Source organism: Jaculus jaculus, chromosome 8 (genome assembly GCF_020740685.1).
Source record: "Jaculus jaculus isolate mJacJac1 chromosome 8, mJacJac1.mat.Y.cur, whole genome shotgun sequence".
NCBI classification, from domain to species: Eukaryota; Metazoa; Chordata; class Mammalia; order Rodentia; family Dipodidae; genus Jaculus; species Jaculus jaculus.
The window spans coordinates 136,342,614-136,357,141 of record NC_059109.1 but is presented as its reverse complement, the minus strand read 5'-3'; the positions used below and the strand labels follow the sequence as shown (position 1 = coordinate 136,357,141).

Genomic DNA, 14,528 nt, shown 5'->3' with positions numbered 1-14,528 from the left:
AAATACAGTTGAGGAATGCACTACCTACAGTAGGCTGAGCAGGTCTGTCCTTATTGTACCTAATTGGCTGGTTACCAGCTAACATGTTTACTGGCACCAATACCATATGCCAGGAGTAGAGAACAAGAGATGTGATGGAGAATGAACTTGAGGTCCTGTTTAGAATATGGGGAACGGTGGTCTGGGGAAAACTCTGAGGCTGACATGTAACCTGAGATCAAAAGCTGATCAGGAGGAGAGTTTTCCAGTGAGAAGGACCAACACATGTGGAGGCTTGAGGACAAGCATGCATAAGGACCTGCCTGGAGGCCCACACTGGCCCTGTGGTGGGGCCAGGAGGGCCCTGAGGTGAGCAGTGGAACAGGGCATGTGGCTATGTGGCTCCACGGCTCCCTTTGAACATGGCTGGAGGGCAGGCCCTGAATGGCTTTAGCAAGAAGAACAAGATTCTGCATACTGTGAGAAGTGACATGGGGTCAGGACTGGGTAGAGGGAAAGCAGGGACATCTGTCAAAAGGCTACAGGAAGACTTGAGTGACAGTGAAAGATGGCTGAAGTTAGTAGTGCAGGGGAGGAATGAATGTGAGCTAGACAATAGAGCTGTCAGGAAGCAAGGACAGGACTGTGGAGGGCAGACCGCAGCCTAAGCAATGTGGGTGTGTGACAACAGGGTTGGTGAAGAACACCCCTCTTCTGGTGACAGAGGTGGGGTGTGAAGGTAAACAGTGAGAAGAAGGGCAGGAGGTATAAAATCATACAACATACTGAAGAACTACAAGCATGTACTGCCAGAAGGCAGACTGGCAAGAGGTGGCAAAATGGAGTCTGGCTGTGGTTGGCACATTTAGGGCCTTCAAGGCCTTGCCAAGACAGACATACAGTCCTTGAAGTAGAAGATCACAAGTGCTATGTGTCCGTCCCTGCAATCTGGAACCATGCACGTGTGCTCCTGTCCAACAACAACTGGCTGGAGCTAGTGCCCACGATGTAGGGCTCCTTTCCTGGCTCTCCTTGCTGCAGCACCTTCTGGACCAACCCTTTGTCCCTGGCCTGGCCCATGAGCAGCTAGCTCCTGCTCAGCTCTGTGCCTGAGGAACATTCCTGCTCAAGAGTCCACTGGAAAAGGGCAAATTATAAGCAGGCAAACCTGTTATTTACAATCCTCACAGCATCCTGTAGCCATACGAGCTGAAAGAGGCAGACTTGTCCTCTTTGGGTGTTCTCCCTTCATGTCACAGAAAAAAGGTGTTATACAGCACTGTGGACTCAGGACAGGCTCTGGGGCAAGGCATGCTAATGGAATCCACTTCACAGCCTGAGCTGTTATGAGAAGGCTTTGCTGTAGCATCAAATACATAGGAGGGGTGACTGCAATCTGGTGGAAGGGCACACTAGTAAAAAAAAAGCCCCTCAGGTTTGTGGCTAAAAGAGCAGACCCCAGGGTGGCATGTAGAGAGAGACATGTAGGACTCTGGTAAGCTGAGCTTCTGCAGGATGGAAGAGTAATGGTTAGCCAAGATCCCACTGCCCCAACTCCCCGATGCAGATGCATACAACACCAGCCCAAGATAAAGAATGATGATGGCAGCTCCAAAGAGTCACTGGGCAGAAGTAAGATACCCAGCATTAAAAACGAAAGAAACCAAATGGAGCAAACTTAAGACATTAAATCTGTTCAAATGTATAGTGTCTACATCTGGGACACCAGTAACAGCTTGTTTTGTTTTCTTCCATTTGTCTGGGATGATTCTTGTCAGATGTGATACCATTCACAGTATCTCTGTTGTCTTAGATAAGGCTCTGATGACAGACTATTTCTCCTGATTACTTCTGTGTACTTGAAGAGCTTAGGATAGCACTGTGTGTCCATCAGATGTTCTATTCTGATAATGCTGCCTGGAAACAAAATTAAATAGCAGCTGAGTAATGGGGTGGACACCACAGGCAGCTCCCCAGGGAAATTGGACTCCCCCTGTTGGATTTGGGTGGCTTTGCTATGGTTAATCTCACCACCAGGCAATTGTTAAGCACCTAGTGCAAGGCACTGTGCTAGCTCATCTGTTTCACTTAAATCTCAAACTTTATATGCTGTAAAGCTCTCTTTAGCTTTTAAAAGGCGGCTATAAATGAGTTGTGCTTAACTCTCCCTTTCTACCACTAATTTTTACGTCTCTACTAGAGGATGGAGCCCCAAATTACACACAATGCTTGAATGGGGTTTTATCAGGCCTGTTAGTCAGCATTTACTTTAGGACACTAAAAAGTATAAAAATGCCCTCAGTGCCCATTATCACTTTCTCCATCAGTGGACTTTGTAGCTCTAATTGAAAAGAAAAAGACTGGTCTACACAAATGGAAATAAATGTGTCTCTGGTGCACAGAGGAGGATGAGCGATGCAAGATGACAGGGACGCTGGCGGTTCCGTTGGAGCATTAATTTGGTTTGGGCCTCAGAAAAACACACAATAAACGAAACAGTAACTTACTCGTTCTTGTCCAGCTGTATCCCAGATTAGGAATTTATGTAGCTCATTTTGGTACTGGACAGTCTTGGTCATAAAGGATGCCCTATAAAGAGAGACTAAATGATCAGAAGTCAGTTATTTAAAGCACGCCACCAGCCCTACTCCCCACCCTGTCCTCGCTGTGCTCCTCTGGAGTATTTAGGATGGTCAGATGCTGGCTGCATATTACCTGTCAAAATAAAGGCTTAGGCACATCTGTCTGACATAAGAAAGCCTTCTTGGGCTTTTATTGCTTAAACTCTGTATCAAGAAAGCTGTGAGAGGGGCCAGGATGATGCTCAGTGGGTAACAGCACTTGCTGCACAAGCGTGAGGACCTGACTTCAATCCCCGCACCTGTGGCGGGCTGGTCAGCAAGTCTAACTGAAAAATGACAAGCTCTGGGTTCAGTGTAAGATTCTATCTGAAGGTAACAATGGTTAGAGCATTGGAGGACACAGTATCAGTGTTGTCCTCACTTCTGCACATGTCATGTATGTGCACACACACCACACATTCTACATACCATACACCATAAAAGAGGCAAGCAACAGTTGGGTAGTGCTGACTTTGAACCTCACATGTAGCACAAAAGCAGCTGTCATTTCAAAGGGTAGTGTCAGGAGAAAACTTTCAGGAAATGTGTGTGCTAGTGAAAATCTCAGGACACTTGGGGTTTCTCCTCTGACTTCTAAACCCTGTCCCGTACAAGCAGTAAGGACCAGACCACTGAGTCAGTACAATTCAGACAGTGAGGAAGGACCAGCAGCTGTGCCAAGGGAGACCTGACGGGTCCTCAGCAACCAGATGACTGTTTTCCTAAATACAACTGCCTACTCAGCTGCCATTCAACAACAAACCCTCAGGCACCACGCAAACCCTTGATAGAGGAAGGAATCATGGCTTTCAGATCACATGGCTAACTTTGAGAGGGGATTTGCTCCTTTTTTGGGTTTTGGGGCTGGCTCTCAGAAACTTTGCAGGATCTTGAGTATGACTTCCATGCCTGTGTCCTTTATGAAGAGCCACAGTGGTTAAGAACCCAGCTCACGCCTGGCTCCAATAGTACTTTCTGATTCCTATGTCATCTAGAAGGCCTGGGTAATCTTTTGTCTTCCAATCTGGTTTAATGGTCTTTTGGGGTGAATCATCAAGTTGTTGTTTTTATTTTTATTTATTTGCGGGGGGTGGCAGGGAGGAGAATGGGTGCAACAGGGCCTCTAGGTGCCACTGCAAACAAACCCTAGATGCACGTGCCATCTTGTGCATTTGGCTTATGTTGGCCTTGGGTCCTTTGGCTTTTCAGACAAGTGCCTTAACCACTAAGCCATCTTCTCTAGCCGTCATTTTATTTTTTTTCCCCCAAGGTAGGGTTTTACTTTAGCCCAGGCTGGAATTCACTTTATATAGTTACAGGGTGGCCTTGAATTCATGGTGATCCTCCTACTCCTCCTATGGCGGCCTCCTGAATGCTATGATTAAAAGCATGTGCCACCACACCCAGTTTAATTTTGCTTTTTAAAACAGCCTCAAACGATCTTCCTGTGTCAGCCTTTTTAGTGCTGGGGATTACAATGTGTCACTATGCCAGGCCTCCAGATATATACATACATACACACACACACACACACGTGTGTGTGTGTATATATATATATATATGTGTGTGTGTGTGTGTTTAAATTTTTGTTTATTTATTTGCAAGCAGAGAGGGGGGTAGGGGGAAGGGAAAAGGAGAGGGAGAGGATAAAAAAGGGAAAGAAAATGAATATATGGGCACACCAGGTCCCCTAGCAGGTGCAAATGAACCCCACATGCATGAGCCACTTTTGTATATTGTGAAATTGAACCCGGGTCATTAAACTCTGCAGGCAAGCATCTTAACCACTGAGCAATCTCTCCAGCCTCCCGAAGCTGTACTTCTTGACTGTGCTCACACGAGGGTCAGACCCGTAGTGTAACAGCTTCAGTGTCAACACAGTACCTTCCAGGCTGCACTCATGCACACCTATGGCACAGCAAGCAGTCTCCAGAGCAGTGACTGTGATAAGGATGGAAAGTGAACTGGAAAGCAAGATCACATTTACTGGATAGTGATATCTGTCTATGGTACCTTAGTGAGTGCTCTGCATATAGAAGGGACTGGGTAAATGATCATACTACCAAGAAGTTTTGGTGAGTCCTTCTGATTAAATCAGGATGTGTGACACACATCTCATATAGGAAAGATCAAGTGCCCAAACACAAGGTTTTCGAGGGACAAGATGGTGGGTGTGAAGAGCTTCATTTCCTGCAGAGCCTGATATCCACACAAGGTGGAAGTAGTGTTTTAAGTCACTTCCAGGAAACGCTTGTGTTTTAGACTTTGTAAATAGTTTTAAAAGCTCAAAACTTGACTCTCTATCACTGCTCTGCTCAGCCCATCCAGCTTTCAATCCAGTTTTCAAAACTAAATTGACTCTCCTTTGTGACTTGTATTCCATTTTGTAGTATAAGCATCTGTTCTTCATTTTATATTTAATCTCTACCTGATCATTCATGTAATTTATTTCCACAAAATTTATTTGTGAAAAAAATTCACAAACCGGACCCTAACCTTTAGGTGGGATTACTATAGCCCTCCCCCCATCGTAGCTGTAACTCTGGGATCCCTCTTTTGATGTTCAAGTTAAATGATGCAGCAGGCCAATAACTTTAGTATCTTGCTTTTTGAAAAGCAGGCACTGGCTCCTGCCATTCAGTGACACAATTCTATTTTCCAACCTGCCATTTACTTGTCTGATAACCTTATTTTTCACTACTAACCTGTCTCTCTTCAGTCTGCCGAGGCAGATCTTATTGCCTCTTTAATCTAAAACCCTACTAGCATTACTTCCGAAAGCTAGGGTGCCTTTCATATGCTCCTCCATTCTTCATGACACCCTAAAACTATGATGAACTTTCATGCACATCCAGCAGTCATGATCTCTCCCGTCAGAGCGTGTGCTTCCCATGAAAATATTTGCTACAAGGTGTTTAAAAAAACCTTCTTTTCTTTAACTTCAGTAACTTGTTTTAGCTCCTTGGAATATAGATGTGCAATGATGTCACATTTTAGAGCCTTATTCTGCTTTGAGTCCCCTTTTTATGACACATGGGATGTGGTCATTCCTACAGAGCCTTTTGAGGACAAACTAAAAATTTTCAGTCCATCTTAAAATTAACAAGACTAGATTCTGAATACCTTCTACCTCACACCAAGAGCCCTTGATCTCTGGATTATAGGCACTGATGAGACAGCTCTGCTAACCACGCTTCAAGTCAGCCACAAAGATCAAGCACACACAACACCTGGAGTTCCTCTTATCAAGCTACCAAGAGTCTGCAGGGAGATTAGAGTGGTGCAGGGAACCTGACGATGTTCAGAGATTACAGTGTCACTGAAAGGCCAGAAGCTGGCTGGGTATGGTGGTGCATGCTTGCAATCCCAGCACCACTAGGCTGAGTCAGGAGGATCATGTGTTTAAGGCCAGCTGGTGAGATTGATTGTCTTGGGGGGAGGCGGGGGAAAGCCATGGCTGGATAGATGGTTCAGCGGTTAAAGCGCTTGCCTGCAAAGTGTAATGATCTGGGTTCGATTCCCCAGTACCCACATAAAGCCAGATGCACAAAGAGTACATGCAACTGGAGTTCATTTGCAGTGACTGGAGGGCTTGGTGCACTAATTCTCGCTTTCTTTGGGCAAATAAATAAATAAATATATTTTTTTAAAAAGCCAGTTACTTCAGTTAGTTATTCACATCCCACAGTGGGTACATACTTTTCACTATTTCAGTGAGTTCCGTCATCTTGGGGTCTGGCTAGATGTAAGAGCTAACACTCTGTACAGTGCTTTCTTCTAAGCAGTCACTGCCCACTTAAACCTCCTGCAGGTTTAAGTTCACTCCATATCAATTCTTTATTTTCTGTATCTTGGTGGTACACTCAAAAACTTTTGGAGCCAGGCGTAGTGGCACATGCCTTTAATCCCAGTACTCAGGAGGCAGAGGTGGGAGGATCACCGTGAGTTCAAGGCCACCCTGAGAATCCAGTGAATTCCAGGTCAGCCTGGGCTAGAGTGAGAACCTTCCTCAAAAAACAAAAACAAAAACAGGCCCTCTTCCTGTCCTTTCACAGGTGAGCCTCTGGGTTGGGCTTAGATCTTTATCATCATTGTGTGATCTTTAGGGGACAGTCAGTGACTTGAGCTGCTAGGATCCAAGGCCAGGTAATCAAGTCCCAGAGCAGGGCTAGTACTGGGTGGTCTATTTGCTTCTTCTTCAAACACAGCCTCCCACAGTCTGGCAGGAACACTGGCAGGCAAGAGGAGTAAGACCCCATCACTGCCCTTGAGGGGCTTATAATGGGAAGACTGGTCAAAATAGTTAGTTACAAGGCCTGTCCCCCTGCCTGTATGGAACCTTCTCTAGGATATTCCTGATAGAGTGTAAGAGAAGAGAAATAAATTCATGCCTACGTACTAGGAGAGTGGTGATGCCAGGGATGGGAAGGCTGAACAATGCCCCTCCCTCCACATACTCAAAGCCTCTCCCCAGAACCTGTGAATAGTAGTCTCTCAATGACAAAGGGCCTCATCAGGCTCAGGACACTTTGTAGAAGGAAGAGAGAAAATGTAAAGGCCAGAAGATGGGGACACTGTCTTCTAGGCATGAAATGGTTTCATTCATGCCTCACAATGACTGTTATTAGCTACTTAATATGTGGCACATTCCATCATGGATAATGGAGGAGAGGAAAAAAGGAAAAACAGAAAAAAAGAAGGGGTTCAGTAAAGAGAGATGGAGTAAGGGAGACAAAAGAAGGTAGTGGGAGAGAATTATGATCAAAATACATTATGTACATTTTCAATAAAAGTTAAAAAGAATGAAATTCAGAAAGTAAAAAAAAAAAGGGCCTTGTCAGATGAGATTCAGTTAAGAATTCTATGATGGATAAGGATCCTGAATCACCCAGATGGGCTGGATGTGGTGACAAGGCTCTTCATAGTACCAGGAGTCAGCCAGAGAAGGTGACATCAGAGGATGCAGTGGCGGGCCTTGACGGTGAAGAAAGGTGCCACTAAAGGCTGAAACACGCTTCTAGAAAGAACCAGTTCTGCCAACATCTTGATTTGAAGCCAAAGGGACTGACTTTGTATTTCTGGTTTCCAGAATCATCAATGAAGACATTTTTTGCTCTTTCCTGACACTGTTATTTGTTATAGCAGGTAGAAGACATGAATGGCCCAGAGTTGACTTCTGAGAAGAGGTGAAGTGTGAGCTGCTCCTGGAAGTTAGAGGCAGATGGCTGAGCCGGTCAAGGACTCGTGTTCTCCAATGAGCAATCGCAGAAGATGAGAGAGGGAAGTGGGAGCATGGGAGCAGTATCCTGGCCTCTGAGCAGAGCTAGGCAGCAAGTCTTAGCACTAGCAGTTCCAGAGGGCCAGGCCCATGCCCACCGGGAGCTCATGCCCACTGGGAGCTCCCCTATGATCCATGTGCAGTACCACTGGATATTTGAACTCATCACTGCTCCTTTTAAACTGGACTCTGTCTAAGAAGTCATGATGTAAAATTAAAAAATTGCAGGTCTTGTGGCAGCTAAACTGTTTTCCTGTGGACCATCTAAAGTCAACTACACAGGAAGCTGTGCTGACTTGCTTAGAAGGAGCACTCACTGGAAGACCTAGGTCCTTAGTAGCCTGTGGATGTGGGCAATGGACCCATGGGGACAAAAGCAGAGACACATGTGGGCAGAAATTGAGTATTAGGTATTATACTTGTACAGACAAGATGGAAGGAACAGGACAGAAAAGAGTAACAGGGAAGGAAGCAATTTCAAGTATCCCTTGGAATGAGCCTGGACAAAGATGGGGTAGGCTTCATACATAAAGACAAGAGGACAGTTTGAGATAGATACAGGAAAGCCATGGGGTATCTACTGGTCTGTGTGAGGGGGAGAGAGAGATCTCAGTAAATCGGAGGCAGGCATCCATGAACTCAGGCAGCAGTGCAAATAACTATTTCAGTTATTTTCAAATTGCAACTGTGCGCCTTAGGTTTCTGAACAGATAATAAAATAAACTGCTCATATGCTTCAGTACCTCCAATGTAGAAACGAGGGATGTAGAAATAAGGGATGCACTGAAATGTCTCCCTTCAGCCATCCAAGTCCTCTCCCGAAAACTTCATATGTTTCTTTCAGCAATCCTTGAGGTTTATAGAAGCACAGTGCAGTTTTCCTTGAATCCCCCTTTTATTTATTTTTGAACACAAATGGTGTCACACATTCTACAATATTTTTTTCACTCTATACCTAGGCTATTTGCTATGAATATCTGCTTTTTTAATTTTCCTTTACTCTATTAAACTGAGTGACTACACTGTGACTTATATAATCAGACCCTTACTAATCAACAGTGCTGCAAGTATTAACTCTACAGATTTTGCTTGCTTGTTTATTTTTTTCGACGTAGGGTCTCACTATGGCCCAGGCTGACCTGGAATTCACTATGTAATCTCAGGCTGGCCTCAAACTCACAGCGATCCTCCTACCTCTGCCTCCCATGTGCTGGGATTAAAGGCGTGCGCCACCACGCCCGGCAACTTTACAGATTTTTTAAAAGTATTTTATTTGCAAGCAGAGACAGAGAAAGAGTGGGCACACCAGGACTTCCTGCCACTGCAAACAAACTCAGGATGCAACTGGCATTATGTGGGTACTAGGGACTCAAACCTGGGTCGTTAGGCTCTGCAGGCAAGTGCCTCAACTACTAAGCCATCTCTCTAGCCTGTTTTTTTTTTTTTTTTTTTTTTTTTTGAGGTATGGTCTTGTTCTAGCGCAGGCTGATCTGGAATTCACTATGTAGTTTCAGACTGGCCTTGAACTCATAGAGATCCTCCTACCTCTGCCTCTTGAATGCTGGGGTTAAAGGTGTGTGTCACCATGCCAGGCTTGGGATTTTTTTGTTTTGTTTTGTTTGTTTGTTTCAAGGTGGGGTCTCACACTAACCAAGGCTGACCTGAGTCTCACTCTGTAGTTCCATGCTAGCCTCAAACTCACAGTAATCCTCCTACACCTGTCTCCTGAGTGCTACCACATCCAGCAAATTTATTTTTTAAATATGTATTTGCAAACCCAGAGAGAGAATGGGCAGGCACAACAGGGCCTCTTGCTACTGCACAAAATCCAGACACATGTGCCACTCTGTGCATCTGGTTTTACAGGGATACTGGGGAATCAAATCCAGGTCAGGAGGCTTTGTAGACATGCGCCATCAACCATTGAGCCATCTCACCAGCCCCAACTCTATAGACTTACTAACCTGCAGCTTGGAACTTACAGGAGCTTATCTGTAGTATAAAGTCTGAGGAGCAGAACTAATGGAGTAGACAGAATGAGATACCAGCACACTGGCTAAGAAGGCAGACCTTTAAGAGAGTCTCTGAGCTTTATTAGTTTTGCCACCAACTGTGTACCACTGACAAGTCAATTAACCTCTCTTTACCTCAGTTCTCTCATGTGAAAACTGGAATAGCTTCATGAATGTTTCCCAAAGGTCTATGTGGTTAAGGCTTGGTATTTAGTATGACTCTACTGGTAAGTACAATTGACCCTTTGGTGGTAGGGCCTAATGAGAGGTCCTTAGGCCATTTGAAGCATGATCTCAAAGGAGACCAGGAACCCCCCAGACCTTTTCTCTTTTATTTTCTTTCTCTCTCTCTCTCTTTTTTGAGCTAGGGTCTCAGTTTAGCCCAGGCTGACCTGGAATTCATTATGTGGCCTCAGGGTGGCCTCAAACTCATGGTGATCCTACCTCTCTGCCTCCTGAATGCTAGGATTAAAGGCATGTGCCATCATGCCCGGCCTTTTAAATTCTTTTTTTCTAGCCACTAAGTGAAGTTTCTGCTCTGTTGTGCACGACACAAACCAAGTCCTTTCTTTTTACTTATGTTTATTTTATTTTGTTGAGACAGGATCTCACTCTAGCCTAGGTTGACCTGGAATTCACGCAGTAGCCCAGGCTGACCTTCATTCACAAAATCCTCCTACTTCAGCTTCCCAAGTGCTGGGACTAAAGTGTGTACCACCATTCCTAACTAGGCTCTAGTATTTAAAGGTATTATTTATTTATTTGTAAGCAGAGGGAGAAGAAAGAAGAGGAGAGAGGGGGTGGGGAGGGAGAGAATGGGTGCACCAGGTCCTCTAGCCACAGAAAGCAAACTCCAGATGCATGTGTCACACTGTGTATTTTGAAACTCATGTAATGACCCAAAACAAGATGAACAACATTCCTACAATCCTAAAAAGTTCCCTCATGTCCATTGCTAGTTCATTTCTGTACCTGATCTGGGCAAGCCATGGAACCACATCAAACACATCTATATGCTAACAATTATATACATAGTTCTGTGTTTGTGTGGGGTGGGAGGAATCTCACCATGCAGCATGGATGGACTCGCATTAATGGCATCCTATCTCGGCCTCTCAAGTGGTGGGGTTCCAGCCTGTGCCACTGTGCCCAGCTCGGACTGCTTAGTGTATGGCTCTCTAGTTCTGGCTTTGAGCAGTTTCACTTTTAACACACACCTGGACTGTGGTTTATTTTGTATTCATTCCAAGTGGCATTTATAGGTATACTTGGATATGCACATGCTCATTAGTTCTAGAAAGTTCTGGCTATTTATCTTTTGAGTATTTTTTCCATTATCTTTCCTGAAGCCTACTGTGTGGATATGAAACCTGACCATATCCCACTGCTCTTATTTCTTCTCTTAGTAGACAACCCAGGTACTCCCCCTCCCCCAGATTATATTTCATTCCTGTTTTAGTAGAGGACAAGTATGTAAGTGTACTTCTGACTTCCTGTCACTTTCTGAAGCTTTGTTCAATAGGGTTTTAGTGTGCCAATGGGGTTTAAAAACTTTTTGCTTGTTTGAGTTATTTGGATGTGAAGAAAACCTTTGAGACATTTTATGTCTGAACTATATGACATGCAGGTTATCTTAAAGGATCAAGGTATTTAAAGAACATATAAGTGTGCTAGGACTTGAAGTCTGGTAAGTTTATCAAGTTATCTTTCACAAGAAACTGTGCTTACATGGGTAGGTTCTCTTATCTTTCACAATGACTGTACTTACAAGGAGGGATTTGTTAACTGCTCTCTTACTGAGAAGGCAGGGCCAGGTGTTGGGGCTGAGGGAGGAAAAGAGGAATCCATCTGTGGTCAGGTGGGGTTACAGGTGTGTCTGCCCTGAAGCGGAGAGGGCCTGATTGATCAAGGAAAGCTTACCGCTGAGACTGGGAACAGGAGGAGAAAGCATGCCCTGAGAAGCAGAAAGGAGGATCAGAATTATCGTAGCTAACAAGAGTATCCAAAAGAGAAAAGGGGGCTGGGCGTGGTGGCACATGCCTTTAGTCCCAGCTCTCAGGAGGCAGAGGTAGGAGGAATGCCATGAGTTCAAGGTTAACCTGACAGTACATAGTAAATTATAGGTCAACCTGGGGCTACAGAGAGGCCCTACCTTGAAACTAAAAGGAAAAAAGGAGAGAGACAGGATATGAAGACAAGCCAGATGCTTGCAGAGATACAATCCTCACTGTTTTTTTAAAATTTAAAATATACATACATACATACATACATACATATATATATGTATACACACACACACACGCACACACACACATATTTATTTATTTATTTATTTTATCTTACCAGGCCCTCACTGGTTTTTTGATACTAGTGGAGGAGCTGGGAAAAGGAGTGGAATCAACTGGAAAGAGAGACAATAATCATACAGAACTGTACAAAGCCCAAAGAATATTTTTTAAAATATTTATTTATTTGAGAGTGACAGAGAAAGAGGGAGACAGATAGAGAATGGGCTTGCCAGCGCCTCCAGCCACTGCAAACAAACTCCAGATGCATGCGCGCAACCCCCCTTGTGCATGTGGCTTACATAGGACCTGGAGTCCTCAGGCTTCACAGGCAAGCATTTAACCGCTAAGCCATCTCTCCAGCCCCAAAGAATGTTTTTAAAAATTAAGCATCTACAATGTAAGCAGCTACAATCATTTCTCTTAAGGCTCCTCTTCCAGAGCACGGCACTGTGGGGTGGTGAGGACAGACAATAACCCAGATAAAGAGATGAAGGCTTAGAGGTGGTCGTGCTCTGATTGTGTGGTGACAGTGGAAGAGGGGAATCTGAGATTGAGAGATTCCCAGAGTTAACAAATAGCAAGGGCTAGAAGAATGAAGACAGGCTGAGCAGAGATTGAAGCTGCAGGGAGAAGAGCTGCAGTCTGACCTGAATCATCTTGTCACGGCTCACAGAACACGTACTTCAATGAAAACCAGAGGCCGTACCTCAGAAGTGAACTGTGTTGTAGGAAGAAGGGTAAAGGCCACACTCCAACACCGCCTCAGCAAAGGAGAAAACCAAACTTCCGCACCTTCAAGATGACGAGCCCCAAATTTATTTTTTACGAAAATAAACCAGTTCTCTACAGCAGAAGAAAGTGTGAGACCCGTAACTTTTTTCTTGCAGTGCCCCACGCAACTAGATAGGCAAATAAAAAGGTCAAGAGAGGGCTGGAGAGATGGCTGAGCAGTTAAGGCCCTTGCCTGTCAAGACCAAGGACCCAACTTGACTCCCCAGAACCCATATAAGCCAGATGCACAAGATGGCACATGCATCTGGAGTTCATATCCAGTGGCTAGAGGCCCTGGCATGCCCATTCTATCTGCCTCTTTCTCCCTCTCTCTCATAAATAAATAAAATACTTTTTTTTTTAATTTGAAAGAAAGGACAAGAGAAAAACTAATGATGGTGATAGGTCCTGAGATGATCCTGATGTGGGAATTAGTGGTACAGGGATAACATGATAAAAGTAAAAACTGTGAATATAATCAAGACCTAAAGCAAGAGTCTTTTTTTTGGGGGGGGGGGGTTCAAGGTAGGGTCTCGCTCTAACCCAGGCTAACCTGGAATTCACTACGTAGTCTCAAACTCATGGCGATCTTCCTAACAGCATGCAACACCAAGCCCTGGAAGAGTCATTATGGAGAGAGTAAATGGGGATCTAAACACAAATACAAACAGCAGCAACAAAAACCAAATCAAAACTCTACTTTGATCCCAGCACTTGGTAGGCAAAGGAGGATCACTGAGTTTAAGGCCACCCTGAGACATGGGCTACATGCAAGGCTACAGCCTGGGCTACAGCAAGACCCTTAAAGGCACTTGTTCAACTCCCCAGAACCCATATAAGCCAGATGCACAGGGAGTATACATGTGTCTGGAGTTCATCTGCAGTGGCTAGAGACCTGGTGTGCCCATTCTCTCTAATAAATAAATAAAATATGAAAAAAGTGAAAAAAATTCTCATGAGGGTAATACATGATGAAAAAAGTATTACAATTTTTGGAACTAATCTTGAGGTCAGGCATAACGATCTGTTCTCCACTTTATGTGGTTTGATGTCCCATCAGTTAATGATCCTCCAATTTCCAAGCTTGGCCTTTCTCATGTCCTCTTTAGATCAAACAGGTGGAGACTTTTGATCCCCTAGGCAGAGTCTCCATTCCTGTTTAAAGTAAAGATGCTTCAGAAAATGGAATTTAGGCCATTATCAATTCTTAAGATTAAAGGATTGAAAGCTGGGTGTGGTGGCTCACACCTATAATCCCATCCCTTGGAGGCTAAGGCAAGGTTATTGTCATAAGTTCAAGGACAGTATAGGCTACAGACCAAGACCCTATTTCAAAAACCAAAAAAGGAAAAAAAAAATTAGGGAACCAAGTCTCAGAGGGGGCAGAAACTCAGGCAGGACAGAAAAACTTCAATTAAGGGGACATGGGAAGGGAAAAGGAAGGAGTCCTTCACCTCTGCTACCTGAGAATCAAGAAAATCTCACAAACAAGATTATGAACAATGTTCATAGCTAAAACCCATCTTGACCTGTGGCCTACATATGTACTGTAAAGATCCCTTTGACCCAAGCTCTTATC

General features: G+C 44.4%; 1 protein-coding gene across 2 annotated transcripts in view; it reads right to left on the bottom strand.

Moving 5' to 3' along the window:
- The window catches only part of Rab22a (RAB22A, member RAS oncogene family), a 53,594-nt gene that overhangs the window by 15,174 nt on the left and 23,892 nt on the right, over window positions 1-14,528 (bottom strand). For both annotated transcript variants that reach the window (XM_045156674.1, XM_045156676.1), the window contains exon 3: window positions 2,487-2,568. In XM_045156674.1, the coding sequence (XP_045012609.1) occupies window positions 2,487-2,568 (82 nt within the window). The remainder of the gene's footprint in view (window positions 1-2,486; window positions 2,569-14,528) is intronic.